Below are 16,249 nucleotides of genomic sequence, written 5' to 3' on the forward strand. Positions count from 1 at the left end.
AAAATCCAGGATGTTAGCAGTTGACTTTTTCCTTGTTTTGTTTTTGTTTGTTTTTTTTGCCCTGTATTGTGATTGTTTACCATTTTAACAGACTTGAAGATGAGATAAAACTATATGGCCAATTCATGCAAACGATCAATAGGTTCATATACTTTTCCCTGCGGTTGTATAATGAGGTGACTGAAAGTGACAGACTGACGAATCCCAGTATAACTCTCACAGCTCTCCAGTGCAGGACGTAATGAGCACGCCACGGTTGTTCAAGAGACTCCGGAAAGAACTGGCACATGAGGGAGACGTGAGAGACGAGCTGGAGAAAGAACTGGCCGATCAGATCAGCATCATCTCAGAGAAAGGTCTCCTTTATGCTGCCTGAAGTGAATGAGATAAAATGTGGTGCTCTAATGTGATGTTGGTTGAATTTGTCTCTTTTTTTATGCACACAGAGGGTCTGATTTCACATTTACAGGACAAGGTGGAGCGAATGCTGCGGGAACAAGGAGTGCTGACGAAGCATCATAAAGCGGGACACTGGCTCACGAATCGGCACAAGCTGCATCAAATGATTGGGGCCCAGCCGAATCGGCACAAGCTGCATCAAATGATTGGGGCCCAGCATGGAGGTGAGTATGGAGGACTATAAATGATGCTTAGAACTATGAAATGAATTGAATGAATTCAAGTAAAAATGGAAATAAAATATTTTTAGATAGACAAATTGATAGCCGTATTTAAACTTTGATTCATGCTTTAAAATGTTGCTTTTTATTTATTTATTTTTTACCTTTTTTAAAACTGTGAATCAAATATTTTTCCCTTTTAAAAATTATGAGTCTAAGTGATTTTCATTAGCAGATCGTTTTGGGTTTTGTCCACATAAATATCAACATTTGCACCAAATTGCATATTTTTGCTCAATTTGGACCTTTGAAAATTAAGGTGGTTTTTTCCTCCTCAAATATGAGCCCCATATTCTACTATATGAGCCAAAAAAAAACCTAATGAACTAGATACTGTATGTACTCAACAAAAACACATGCAAACTTTATATTTTGTCTAAAGGTTCAGTAATCTATTTTATCTCTTTTGAGTGAAGTGTAAATGTGCGATCCTTTAGTAGCAGTGCATTGGTACAGATGATGCAAGGAAGTTAGCGAGCTGCATCTCTCGGACAGTGACGCTTAGGAACGCTAACACAACTTCAAACTCTCAGGTAAGGAACTTTATATATTTTTATATATCTATATATATGCATGCACATCATTTTTCTCGCCTACTCTTTTCCTCTCTAGTCCAGGCGAAAGCAGTCTGACTAGTTTTAGACTAATGCATGGTGAATAAGAACAATTTGTTAACCATCCCAATAATAATAATAATTAATAACCTCTATGTATTTTAGTTTCTATGGAGTAGCCCTATAATGTTTTACAGATGCATTCAATTTTAATGAAGAGCCATTATTTTTCTTTCCTAATTTTTTTATTGATTATATTATTATTTATTTAATTATATATATATATATATATATATTTATACATTTGTGTTTAAATAAATATAAATAAAAACATATATAAATATATAAACAAATACAATGCATTAATTTCACAACTTTACTTATTATAACTTATAACCTATATAAATATATTAGGCATTTTCATGCATTAATTTCACAACATTTTCATAACATTTTCCACAGAAGTTAAAATTATGCTGATAAATTGATCATGCTGCAACAGTACATTCATACAAAGCTTTATTATATTAAATATCAAACTAAAAATGTATAAGATTTTCTATTTTAAACAAAAACTACATTTTTTTTTTACAAAAACTACAAAAACGCGCCGTCGTTACGCAAGCGTCAGCGCAGCGTTCGAGACGTTCAAATGACGTCACGGCATGATGGGAAACGCGGAAGAGCGGAAAGGCCGCGGTTTCAACTGGTGACATTTCTTTAGACGTTTTAAACTCGTTTTGAAACCACATATTCACCGAACTGACTTTGAATAAAGTCGGTTCAACGCTAAAACGCTCCCTAAATGTTTTGGGTAAGTTTTTGTCGCTTTGATCCACGCTGAAATTATTGATATAGCTCAAATAATTTTTCAGGCGACGAGTTTCCTTACTGTGCGATACATTTTCTAACCGATATTTATTCTGTTTGTTAGGTAGAAGCTGTGCTGTAATCGGTTTGCAAGGAGTTTATAACCATCATCATGAGTAATTTTGGGGACGATAGCGATTCTGAAGTGGATCGGTAAGTGTCTTGAGGTTTTCACGGTTCCTTGTTCAACCGGCCTGTTTTCCTTAACTTAGTTCCTCCAAACCAGCTTAGTTTTTTCACGTTACTTGAGACTCCAGCCAGACCGGGTCTGCAGAGCAAGTTAAAGACACTACTAAGAATGCCCTAAAATCAAAATAAACTAAATAAAACAACTAGAAAGAAACAACTATGCCAGCTTTCACTTTGAAAACAAAACACGCGGTGTTTCTAGCAGACACTTTGTTTTGTAGTGCGCGCGGATACTAGGCTTTACGGTAAACGCGTTTAAAAACTCAGATCAAAGGAAACCGATCTCTGGCATTTATTTATTGAGCCAGTTTCTGTTCATAATGAATGAATGAATACATTTAAAATAATACAAATGTTTAAAAAACGGTCTGATGAAATGAAAATGACTTCAAACGTTGAGTAATATTAAATGAAGAATTTCCAAATAATATGAAAATAACTATCTGATGAGAGATTACAAAATAAAAGCCTTTTATTAAAAAAATACTAATTTTGAAAAGCTTCATAACTTTAAAAATAAAACTCCACAGAGCAGTTTCAATTCAGATTAATAGTCCAGTACCCCAGGGTGTCACGCAACCAAATTCAGGACTCTCTGGTGTTGCGTTACATAATAAAGGTCACCCAAAACCCATATTCTACCTGTTCTGCCTGTGATTTTGGATGGCTCTAAAAGGAAACTCCCTGTTCCCACACACCAGTTTCGATTCAGATTAATAGTTCACTAGTTTTCTTTTTAGAGCTATTCAAAACCAAGTACAAAACTGGCCATATATGAGATTTTGGAGGGGTTTTATTTTGTAATACAACATCAGATCATACTGAAACTGGCTGAGAGACACACCGGGGTAGTGGACTGTAAATGTTAATTGAAATTGTTCTGTGGAAACAGGGAGTTTGCTTTCTAGAGCTATCCAAAATCAATGACAAAACTAGTCACTTGAGTTTTTTGAGGGCTTTTATTTTGTAATACAGCATGAGACAGTCCTGACATTGGGGAAATGGCATTCTGGAGTGGTGTACTGTTAATCAAAAGTTAAACTTTTTTTTTTTTTTTTTTTGTGGAAACAGGGAGTTTTCTTTTTATAACTATGTGAATTTACAGTTAAATATGGTTATATGCAAGTTCATGAAAGGGTTTTATTTTGTTATTTCTCATCTACATTTAAGTCATTTTCATTTTATCAGACCGTTTTTTAAACAGTTGTATTATTTTAAATGTATTTATGTATTCATTCATTCATTATTGACAGAGAAACTGGCTCAATAAATGAATGCAAGAGTTCACTTTTCCTTTGATTTCAGTTTTTGCATGCTATTACCGTAACGCCTAGTATATGCACGCACCGCAAAACAATGTGGCTGCTAGAATGACCGTATTTTTCAAAGTGGAGGCTTGCCTGACCGCAGTTAACTATAGCAGGTTCTGAGAGACACCATATATTAATAAATAGACGTGTTAATGTGGTGTAATAGTTCAGGTTTGCATCTTAAATCACCATAAAACGAACGCAGAGATGTTCTAGGTCGTGTCAGGACGGATCAGTTTAATTTGAGCAGTAGATTAGTTAATATAAGTTTTGTTTCAGGTGTTTGTTTCTAAAGTTGTAATTCAGACATACCCAAAAACCTACAATTTCATAAAAACATTTTAGTACAAATCCATTTAAAACCCACAAACATATAAAACCTACATGTTCCTCTATTTTTGGAAATATGAGATGCTCTTTATCACCTGATGTTCAAAGATAATCAGGATTTGGATTATTATGAATAGACACCTAATCTGACTCAAATATCAAGCCACTTTGTTGATCAGAAAACTTTTTTTTTTTCTTCTTCTTCAGTTTTTGGGATTTAAATACAATTTGCATTTAAAGAAGCTTTGCTAGTTTAGACAGCTGATGACCTGCTCAGGTTGGTCCAGGCTTGCATGAACACTGGTATGAATATGAAGATCTTGCTTTAAGCATATTAGATTGCAGCGACACTTCAGACAATGTAGTTTTTCGAGTTCTGCTGTTTGAATTTTGGCCTCTGTTTTTGCATGTAAAGTCTTTTTTTGACCTTTGTTTGAAGACTGCTTGGACGAGTTTCCATTTGTTGAAATGTCTTCAAAGTAGACGCATGCTGCTGTCATTGTCTTTCGGTTCTAATGTTGATGTTCACGTTGTTTTGAGGATCGTGATGGACCGGCCGCCCAGCAGTTACGGCTCCATGCATAGTGACGATCATGAAGAAGAAATTGATGACTTTGATGTATCTCCGCTCAAACAAACAACACGGTACACTAATATACAAAAACACACACACAAAAGCATTGGAGTCTCATTCTATTAATAATAATAATGATGATGAATCGTTATGTAACAGATTGGATATGACATGATTGACAAATTACTTTAATTAAGGGTGGATCTTGCCAGTTTTTAAACTCTGTACCTGAGAACTCAAATTATGTCACTTTTAATTTTTTCTGTTCAAATTGATGGTTCAATTTTTTTTTTTTTTTTTTTTTAGGTAAATGATGTGACACAAATTATTTAAATGTAACAAATTTTTTAGTTTTGTTGTTGAAAAGTCTTTTATGCTCAGCCAGGCTGCGTTTATCAAAAATATAGTTAAAGCAACATTGTGAAATATTATTTATTATTATTTAAAATAACCGTTTTCTATTTGAATATTTTAAGATGTAATTGATTCCTGTGATGCAAAGCTGAATTTTTAGCATCATTAATCCAGTCTTCAGTGTCACATGATCTTCAGAAATTAGTCCAATATTTTAATATATGAAATATATAATATTTAATATAATGAAAAATAATAATTATAATAAGAATTGTAATGACATTTAAAATACTTTCTGAAAATACACATCACATACATTTTTTTTAGCCTTAATTATTTTAGTGCACTTCATTAAATGTTGCAGGCATAAGTTACATTTCATGGTTCATTGATGTATTTATATCATGCATGTGTAATTTCAGCGTCAGGCTTAATCGCCCAGATTCACCGGAGACCGCGATTACTGAACGTACAAACACAAACCAGTCCAGCATATACAAAGATGGACTGTTCCTGAGACAGCCCATCATGCACACAGGAGAATCTCCTGCAATACACAGGTACCTACATCCACACTGCTCTCCTACATCTTAACGTCTCTGGAGTCATGAGGTTCATTTTCACATTTCCAGCATTAACAGAGAGCCCTCGATCATGGAGCCGTCTGAGCTGCAGAGCGACATAAGAACAGAAGCAGCGATGGATGAAGAGCTGAATGACCGAGACACGGAGATGAATGAGAGAGGCGTGCAGGAGCAGCAGAATGAAAGCGCTGCAATGGAGGTGCAGGTGGAGCAGGCAGAGGCAACGACAGAAGAGGACGATTTTGATGAAATTGTTGTACAATATGAAGAACCGACAGATCCTCCTCCTACTCCTCCGGAAGGCTTCGGTCTGCAGTTTAGACACAAACACAGCTCCCTCACACTACGCCATGTGTTAACGGTAGATGTAGATGTTTTTGTGTTTCTGTTGAAAACCGTAGAGGAAACTTTCAGAAGCTTAAAGCCTGACATATGAAATAATAGGCAGGAAAATAAAATTCTTTGAAATGGAACAGTTTATTGAACCTTTTAGATTAATATAAACACAGATATATATATATACACACATACAGCTTTTATGGCTCATATAGTATGATACAATGGGAATATGGATCTCATAATTGGCAAGGAAAAATAGCTCTTTTTCTCTTTTTAAAACAGCTCTTTTTTTTTCTTTTTAAGACAGCTCTTTTTTTCTCTTTTTAAAACAGCTCTTTTTTTTCTCTCAAATACACAATTTGGTGCAGATGCAGATATTTACATGGTCAAAAAGGAAGATAAAATTTTGATAGCTTGTAATGAGATCTTGATAACAATATAGAATATTTTTAGAATTATAGGGATGTAATGATTATCTCAACTCAAGATAGAATTTTATCACACTTTTTTTTACAAAATGCTATTTTTAAGTCAATTTATAAATGAAATGGTGCCATTTTATTGCTTGGACCAAATGCTGCACATTTCTTGGTGAAATTGAAATGTGTCAAATAACAAAACTAAGTTGAAATTTTAAAACAAATCCCAAATTAAAGGCAACCACTGGATTTTAATCGCGATCCAAACAAAGATGCTGTATACATTCAGCATGAGCATTTTTTTAAAATTAGATTTTATAATTTTAAACATTTGAAGCAAAAACAGAATGTGTTGTCTTTTAGTTTTGAGAAGCTATACTACATAAAACCTGTCTGCGTGAAACCGAAACAGCAGACGCTCTGAGTGAGACGCAATTTCACGCTCTGACAGCAGGTGGCGCTTATGGAGCGGCAGAAATACAGCGTTTCATAGGTTCACTGCTTTAAACAGAGCAGTGCTGCGCTTATAAACACTACTTTAAATGAACTTTATACAAAGACAAAATGAAAAGAAAATACAATATTAACTTTTCTGAAGACAGTCAGTTTCCCTCAGAGATACATTCATTCATATAAACTCCTACCCACAGTTGTATCGCGATTCATTTAACATCTCAACCAATTTAATTCGTCACATATTTATATCGATCTACAACCAGCTCGGGTGCATCGTTACATCCCTATAAAGTGATATAAATATCAGTTGTCACTCTGTGTCTCCCAATACTGTCTTAGTAAGATATTTAAGTGCTTAGTTTGATGCTCAAAACACATAATGCAATACAACGATGACTGAGAGTGAAACAAATAAACATTCCTCAAAAGCCTGATGATCATATTTGATACATTTGAACATAATTTTCTATAAAATGAAGTATGGATAATTAAGTAAAGCGAAGTCGCTTCAGTCCAGTTAGTGTTCGTCTTGATATATTACTTGCAGTATCAAAGTAATTCTTTTTAAAAATCAGTAAAGATTTGACAGAAAGAAAGACACATGAAGCACGAGCTGAAGGTGGACGTTTGTACAATTACACTAAAAGATCGTTTACTTGCTAAAACTGTATGAACTTTCACCCAGGTGACAGAAAGCAAGGTGGCCAAAAGGTTATTTCTATATAAACCTAATTTTGATATAGGTTTGTTCATGTTTCTTTGTCTTTCTGTCTCATTCAGCAAATGGTGAGGTGTCTTTCCCAGCTCCATCCAGGAGAGATCGCCTATTTTAAGCGCTGTCTGAGCACTCACTACAGATTCAGGAAGAACTACTCGACAATTGCGGATCTTAATGACCCACTGGATGTGATCGATAAAATGATCGAGGTCTGCGGGCTGGGAGAAACTCTGCATCTCACCATACGCTCCCTCCAAAACGTCGGGAAGGGCAGTCTGGACGGATTCCTAAGGAAGACCTGTAGAAGAGGTACAGCAGCTTCACACATCACAAAAAAAGAAAATAATGAGCGTGATTCAATTAGTGCTGGGCGGTTTGACCAAAAAACTGTATCTGTATCTATTGTGGCAGATTCATTGTTTATCACGTTATTTTTTCCCCCTGACTGTGACTTAATATGAATCATAATGTATGAAACAGTTGCAGAACCACTGCATTTTAATCACTGTCCAAACAAAGATGCTGCGTGAGTAGTTTTTGACTATAATTTCACAATTTATGCAAAAACAGAATGGTCTGACTTTAGCTTTGTGAAACTATACTACATACTATATACATATACTACTTAAAATAAAAAAAAAATCCTGGCTCTTCCAAGCTTTATAGTGAGCAGATGTTCCTGTTCAACAGTTCAAAAGAAGTCCAAAAAAAGTGCGTCCATCTGTAATAAAAAGTGCCTCACACGGCTCCGTGGGGTGAATAAAGGTGTATTTTTAAAGTCCATTTTTTTTCTTCACGTTTAAAATCATTAAGATGATGATAATATACATAAAACTATTGTGTGTATATAATTTTTATATATATATACAGTACAGGTCAAAAGTTTGGAAACATTACTATTTTTAATGTTTTTGAAAGAAGTTTCTTCTACTCATCAAGCCTGCATTTATTTGATCAAAAATACAGAAAAAAATGTAATATTGTGATATATTATTACAATTTAAAATGATTGTTTTTTAAATTTATTATACTTTAAATTATCATTTATTTCTGTGATGCAAAGCTGAATTTTTAGGATCATTATCACATGATCCTTTAGAAATCATTCTAATATGATGATTCATTATCAAAGTTGGAAACAGTTCTGCTGCTTAATATTTTTTCAGAACATGTGATACTTTTTTATGATACTTTGATGAATAAAAAGTAAAAAAAAAAAATTAAATAAAAAAAAGAAGCTATGTTTTTAAAATATAAATATTTTGTAATAACAATATACACTACTGGTCAGTAATTTGGGGTCAGTAAATTTTTTTTTTTCTTTTTTTTTTAAAAATAAAATCAATACTTTTATTCAGCAAGGATGTGTTAAATTGATAAAAAGTGATAGTAAAGAAAATATATTATTAGAATATATATTATTAGATTTTTTTTATTTTGAATAAATGCAGTTCTTTTTAACCTTTTATTCATCAAATATATTAGACAGCAGAACTGTTTCCAACACTCATAATAAATCAGAATATTAGAATGATTTCTAAATGATCATGTGATAGACTGGATGTTACATGTGACACTGAAGGCGTGAGTAATGATGCTGAAAATTCAGCTTTGCATCACAGGAATAATTTTTTTTTTTTAAGTATATTCAAATAGAAAACTATTATTTTTAACTTTAAATAATATTTCACAATATTACTGTTTTTATAACTATAAATAAACAAAAAAAATCAGGCTTGATGAGCAGAAGAGACTTCTTTCAAAAACATTAAAAATAGTACTTTTAGTAACTTTTGACCTGTACTGTATATACACACACACACACACGCATCTTTGTGATTTCTATTATTGGTCAACTTTTTCAAAGATAAAAAAATATTTTCTTATGTTTAAAATTAGTTTGAATTACGTATTAAAGTTTTGTCTGCTTAAGCAAAAAAAAAAAAAAAACTTTATGGTCTCTCTTTCTCATCTAGGCTGGAATAAAATGTAATTTATTCCTGTGATGCATTTCGCATAGAATGTGGTGTAAAAATAAACCTGGTTAAAGAGCTTCCTTGTCTGCATCTTAAGTTCCTGATTTTCTTTTCTTGTTTTGTTTCTTTCTAGCTGTGTTTCTGCATGACCTGAAATTAGCTTTCAACCGGCGTTATTACAATCTCTACGAAGGCCGATGTCGTCCAGGTCAGCAGCGCTACATCAGCGACGTCTACGTCGAACCCGTGACAGTCATCAGAGGCAGCAGGGAGCCCATCAACCAAGAGAATGAGGTCAAACGGATACCATATACGATCGAGGAGACCCGAATCAGGGCCGCCGACATCTTTCGGCCCCTTCCTCACGAACAGAAACCCATCCGTACGGTCATGATGACGGGAATTCCCGCCTGCGGTCTAACAGTGGCTATTAATAAGTTCATCATTGATTGGATGGAGGAAAAAAACAATCAGGATTTTCAATTCGTGTTTCCGTTGCCGGCGAAGGAGTTGCATCTCGGGAAAGATGGAAATCAGAGCTTGCTAGAGCTGCTCAGCAGTTTTTTCGCAGAAGCCGACGACATTAAGTTCATCGAGAAGCCCGATTGCTTAAGTCTCTTCGTTATTAACGCTCTTGAGTGTTGCCAACAAAACCTGGACTTCAAAAACAACGAAATTATCACAAGTGCCAGGACGAAAGCGCCGTTAGACACTCTTCTCACCAGCTTAATAAAAGGCACGTTGCTTCCGAACGCCCGGGTTTGGATCACCAGCCACGTCACTGCCACCCACCGAGTTCCTCCGCATCTAATCGACAGATATGTAGAGTTAAGAGGATTCACGGATGAGAAGAAGGAAGAGTACTTCACCAAGAGAACCACCGACCCTGAGCTCGGGAGGAAGGTTTATAACCACATGAAGCGCTCCAAAGCCCTTGAGATCATCTGCCACATTCCTCTCTTCAGCTGGATGGTGGCGTTCATCTTCGAACGAGGGTTTCGAGATCCCGAGTACGGCAAACACCCACCTGGCATCACGGCGTTTTATTCGCAGTACATCATCGTGCAGATGAACCGCTCGTTCGAGAAGTACCGCGGCTGCAGCGTCGAGGCCCAGAATTGGAAGGATGAAGATAAGATGTTTATTGAGATGATGGGGAAAATGTCATATCGGATGCTTCTAGATGGACGGGACTGGTTTAAGGTGGAGGATCTGACCTCTGTTAACCTGACATATGAAGATTTGAGGACTCGGGATGAATTAACCACCGAGGTCAAACGAAGAAACGAAGACTTGCGCACGTGGGTCTTCAAGTTTGTTCACTTTACTATTCAGGAATACATGGCCGCGATGTATGTGTACGTGGCGTTTAGAAAACACGGGAAAAATGTGATCGAACCAAGCAGAATGTCTTGGTTTCAGGGCGCGAACAAGGATCGGCCTATGATCGAGCTCTTCCGTCCTGCGGTCGACCGCGCGCTGGCGTCTCCGACCGGTCATCTGGACATGTTCCTGCGGTTCCTGATCGGATTGGTGACTCCAGGAACTGAGGATAACCTGCGCGGATACCTGCTCAATCACTACCACCCCAAACCAAAGGCACCGAGGATGTGGTCAAATACATCAACAAAAAAATGAGAGAAAACCTTCATCCAGACAGGAGAAGAAATCTAGAGTTGTGTCTGGTGGAGCTTGAGGAAGGCAAAGAGGGAAGATGAGAAGAAACCAAGCAAAGCAGTGTTCAATCTATTCGGTGGGACTGTGGAACACTAAACTAAACGCAGCGTCCCGCAGGAGCGACTCCTTTAAAGAGATGGTTCACCCTGTCATTATTTACACTAGGGTTGTCACGATACCATAAACACATACTATACCAGCTGAAGTATCAGGATGCCAAGTAGTATCCCCATACCATGCTAACTGAGAGATATATGCATATTATATAAGGCTGGTTTCACACCGCATGTATAAGCAGCGCATATTTTTTAACAGAGTAGAACAATTAAAGCCATAATGCATTGTTCATGTTCAAAATAGACACGAGTAAACTCGAAAAAATAACAAATTTCACCATAAAATCAAATAAGTGAGCTGTTTGAATTTCAGTATTTTGGAGCCTTAGTATTGTGATACTCTCATAGTGCAACCCTAATTTACACTACTGGTCAAAAGTTTGGATTAAATATGATTTTTAATGCTTTTGAAAAGTCTCTTCTGCTCACCTCAAATAAAAAAAAACATATTATTGTTTCAATTTAAAATAGCTGTTTTCTATTTGAATATATTTTCAGATGTAATTTATTGCTGTGATCAAAGCTGAATTTTCAGCATCATTCCTCCAGAGGCACGTGATCCTTCAGAAATCATTCTTAAATGCTGATTTGCCACTCGTTAAACATTTCCGGAGTGTTTCCCAAAAGCATCGTTAGCGAACCGTGATCGCAAGTTCCGTTGAACTCTATTGGTAACGTCAGAACTTGCGACCGTAGTTGCTTTTGGGAAACGCACCCCTGATTATCATCAGTGTTGAAAACAGTCGTGCTGCCAAATGTTTCTGTGAAAACTGTAATAAACTGCCGTTCATGAAAGAAATGAACACTTTTATTCAACAAGAACAAAAGTGAGAGTGAAGACGCTCGTTTCCATTCAAAATGATCATTTTCTAAAAATATTTTGCAGTAAAAAAAAATGTGAACATTGACACTAACATTAACACAACTGATAATAACAGCAGCAGATCAGCATATTAGAATGATTTAAAAAGTTATTTTGAATTGTAATAATATTTCACAGTATTATTGCTTTTACTGTATTCTTCATCAAATAAATGGAGCCTTGGTGAGCAGAAGACACTTTAAAAACATCATAAAATCTGAATTTATTCCAAACTTTCGACCGGTAGTGTACATCATTGACATCTTCAGTCACCACTGCTGCTTTGATTGATTCATTTTTGTTTTTATGAGATAAAAATCCATTGATGTGTAAATTATAAATTGGGTGAGCTGTTCCTTTAGCACTTTTTGTTGCTGTGAGCCGAGAACATCGGTTTGCTCGTTTGAGTCAGTATGATGATGTGTTTGCTTCAGGCTTTGTTCAGCTGAAGAGAATGAGAATAGGCAAGTATAGCACTAATAGATAATATCATTAAAGTGTGCACAATTCTTTCAAGCGGCGGAAGAACTGGAAGTGCACTTCATTAACAATCACAGGTTTCCAGAATTTAAAAAAAATAATAAGCATTCAGAGAGTAAGCAGTAACATGAATAGCCAGACTATAATCTTGACAGAGCAGCACGTTATGATGTTTTTATTCATTTTTCTGTGCAGATGTGAGCAGACATTGTTTTCCAGGTAATCACAGAATATTGATTTTTTTTTTTTTTTTTGCTTGTGGCATTTGCTTCGGATTTACTCTTCAGTAAGAAATCACCTAGTTACTCATTCACACATTTGAATTAATGTTCAATTTGGTCCTGTCTGCTCATATACACTGACAGTTGATGGATTTAAGGAGAAATAGTGTTTAATTAGCCATTTCTTTTATTGTTAGGGAAAGAGGAGTGTTGGTTACAAAACTGAAGGGTTGCTGATTTATGCATAATCTTCACCACTGTGTCCTTAAAAAAACATTTACAATAAAACATGTCTTTTATAGTGGTGGAGTGATGCTATTTCTTGCATTTATCAAGAGAAAAAATAAATTAATATGGCAATCTACTCCTAAATGAAATGTATATTAATTCTGTATAGCAAAATATGTTTATATGTTTTCAAATGCATATGCTATGATTTGGGACTTGTTCTTTTTCAATGGATATTATCTTTACATTTTTCTTTTAGGCTTATTGACTCGTGTAGGTAAAAAAAAAAAAACACTTTAAATACATTTCAAGGCCCAAAAATTTCCCCTTAATTAATTAATTAATATATATATATATGATAATAATGATCCCAATGCATTAAATAGTTTCTGGGTATTAAGAGTTAACAGTGTTATGTTTATATTGATTATTAAGTGCATTTACTTACTAAAGTATACACTATTCAGTATTTTAACAAGACATCAGTGGTGTACTCCTAATATATCTTATGTAATTTATTATATTTTACAAATATATCATAGATAATTAGTGCAAAAAATAACATTATAGGGGTATTCTACAGACTAGAACTGGCCGAGACGACGGATTTTCCGATCTTTGCCGAGGACGCACGAGTCCCTGCCATGTGGTACATCGGAAGAATCGCGGCGAATTATTTTTCGTGCAACATGAAACGGTTCTTCAAGAAAGCTTTTTTTTTTTTTTCATATACACTCATCGTTTTTTCTGTTTTTGGAGACGTTTAAGTCGTGCCTGTGACAGTAATGTAAATCCGCCACAGAGTAATTTTTAGAAACTAACCGAGCCGTAACTTTTAAACATAAGCGACTGCGATTGGTCCACCCTGACATACGGTGAGTAGCGGCTGTCACGTGACAAGACCTATTTTTAACAGCGCTAATTTATATCACACTTAATGATGACAGAGAAAAACTTTAATAGCCATTAAATACACAGTGAATCGTCAAAAATAATAAATACCCCAATGAAATAACTTCTATTTAATTCTCACTGCCGTTCTGCGGTGGCGTGTCGGAAAAGTTCGCGAATTTTCCCGAACGCACCTCGTGAGTTTCCGGAAAGAAGCCAAGCGAAGTGTAATTTAATCAAAGTAGACAGGTTGTGAATACTTGATTTGTGTCTTGAAGCGTCCGTGATGTCTGTATTGTGTTACAATAAAGGCTGCGGGTAGCGGTTTGGTCCAGAAAGCAATCCTGAAGGTGAGTGTTTGTTACGCGTCTCCATTCATGATCTAAAGTGCTGTTTAATACCTGAAATACAGTAAATGTAAGTTTTTATGTATTTTTGTTCAGTTAATGTACCAAGTAAAAAAAAAATATATATATATATATATATATATATATGTATATATATATATATATATATATATATATATATATATATAATGTTGAAGCACCAAAATTAAATTAAAACTTAAATTAAAATAACAAAAAAAAAAAAAAATGACAATAAAAATACTAAAAAAAAAGCATAAAATACTAAAATTAAAATTGAAAATAAAAACTGATTTAAAATTTTAATAAAAACTATAATAGTATATAAGTGAAACAAAAACAACACTGGTAGACTGGATTGTTATCATGTAAGAATTTATTAGTCAATCTGACAATTTAATTTATAAATGTTTTTTAATGGATATATTTGACTTATAATAGGTTTGTTTAAGGTTTCATATTTACAGTTTTTATATTTGATTTGATTGCATGACTATAGTATTAAAAAATGTGGAAAATAGTTATAAAGAACGATAATAATTAAGATGTATGCTTTCTGGTCTATGACTTATTGTGAGATTGCAGCCATTAGATGGCGCTACAGCATAATGATCCACTGAATGCTTTCACACTCGCGCTGACTCACTAGGAAACAAAATTAGATTATTTTATTTATTTAACTGGAGTTCATGAAAATCAAATCATGTCGGATGAGCATGAGACTATTTAATTTGATGTTAATGAAATGCTGTGAGGGATAGAAATATGTTTAAACAAACCTACATTATTATTATTACATTATCAGTGTAAAAATATAAGAAAAATCAAACGAATGCACAGATATCCAACTAATCTCACGAGGCCATTTGATTCATCTTTATATGACATCACAGCGCTTAACTTGTAATTCCTGATTTTATAATTTTGTTTCACTCATCAGAATAATAAAAAAAAAGTTTTCTGCATATTTTTGTCCACTGTACATTTGCAGGAATGCATTTGTCATTGCATAACAGTCTTGTTTTGAAAGGTGTCAGATTCAATATGTCATCAATTTCTACTGAAGTCTGTTTCTTAAACGGTTTCACTGAACTATTAACTGTCAGTAGGGCAATAAAACTTATTTGGTCACGCAATCCTTGCTTTTCTACTGTAAACATCTAAGTTAGATATCATTTCTGTGTGCTTTACTTGAAGTACCATCATTATTCAGAATTAACTCTCTGTCTTGCTGTCTGTAACTTGGTTAGTTCCTCTAGTAAATCTCCTACTTTCAATTTCTTGTTATGCACTTTCACCTACAATTTTCCCTCTCATCATGAGCTGGGAACTTTCGTCTGAATGTAGAGAAGAGAAATTAATCATCCGTGAACACATGCTGCAGACTTACTCAGGTCAAAAGTGCAGGAAATTACTGGAAACTAGAGTGAAACATCTGTGTTTATTTTTATCTGATGAGTTGATCTTTTATGACACTGTCTCATGTTACTGTAAACATTAAATGACTGTACTGTACTCTCAGATTTGTCTTTCTTAATCTTTGCTAAAAAGCATGTGTTTTACAGGACAGTTTACATGAGAATGGTTTTACAACTTTAAAATAAATGAAAATTATACGTTCAACCAGTTTTATTCAGTGTTCGTGGTTTTACAGTTTTTTCCATGATGACAATATATGCAAAAATTGCTTCACAAACAGCAACAATTTATGCAAACTGTTGCTTTCATGATAAACACAAATTTGTTTCACAATTTTATGACATCACAAAGAAATTATATTAAATACAAAACTGTAAAATTTGGTTATGGTTCAGGATTGCTAACTATAACATTGAATTAAATCCTACGTTTTGTACTAAATTAAGGCAATTAATGCCATCCCTGCAAATCTCTTTGGATGGAAGACATATGCTTACTGGAATAATTCACCCCAAAAATGAAAACTTGCTGAAAATGTGCTCATGCTCAGGTCATCCAAGATTAGGATGAGTTTGTTTCTTCATCAGATTTGGAGAAATGTAGCATTGCATCACTTGGATGCTCTGCAGTGAATGGG

General features: G+C 34.6%; 1 protein-coding gene across 3 annotated transcripts; it reads left to right on the forward strand.

The window, feature by feature from the left end:
* Nucleotides 1–1,888: 1,888 nt before the first annotated feature.
* LOC109077078 (NLR family CARD domain-containing protein 3-like) lies at nt 1,889–13,013 on the forward strand. Of its 3 annotated transcripts, none has more exons than XM_019092691.2 (7): nt 1,889–2,048; nt 2,169–2,257; nt 4,474–4,578; nt 5,284–5,421; nt 5,494–5,806; nt 7,440–7,686; nt 9,487–13,013. In XM_019092691.2, the coding sequence occupies exons 2-7, from the start codon at nt 2,217–2,219 to the stop codon at nt 10,989–10,991; spliced, it is 2,349 nt and encodes a 782-aa protein (XP_018948236.2). In that variant the 5' UTR covers nt 1,889–2,048; nt 2,169–2,216; the 3' UTR covers nt 10,992–13,013. The 3 variants fall into 3 exon arrangements, with proteins under 3 accessions (XP_018948236.2, XP_042627519.1, XP_018948237.2); XM_042771585.1 differs by having other exon boundaries at nt 5,503–5,806; XM_019092692.2 differs by having other exon boundaries at nt 1,891–2,048; nt 2,173–2,257.
* The last annotated feature ends 3,236 nt before the right edge of the window (nt 13,014–16,249 follow it).

This window comes from Cyprinus carpio, chromosome A15 (assembly GCF_018340385.1).
Source record: "Cyprinus carpio isolate SPL01 chromosome A15, ASM1834038v1, whole genome shotgun sequence".
Lineage (NCBI taxonomy): Eukaryota > Metazoa > Chordata > Actinopteri > Cypriniformes > Cyprinidae > Cyprinus > Cyprinus carpio.

Excerpts from the sequence above, each read along its gene's own strand:
- LOC109077078 (XM_019092691.2), top strand. The coding sequence starts at position 2,217 with ATGAGTAATTTTGGGGACGATAGCGATTCTGAAGTGGATCG. Across the intron at positions 2,258-4,473 it reads AGCGATTCTGAAGTGGATCG|GATCGTGATGGACCGGCCGC; the intron begins GTAAGTGTCTTG and ends CGTTGTTTTGAG. Across the intron at positions 5,807-7,439 it reads CACTACGCCATGTGTTAACG|CAAATGGTGAGGTGTCTTTC; the intron begins GTAGATGTAGAT and ends TGTCTCATTCAG.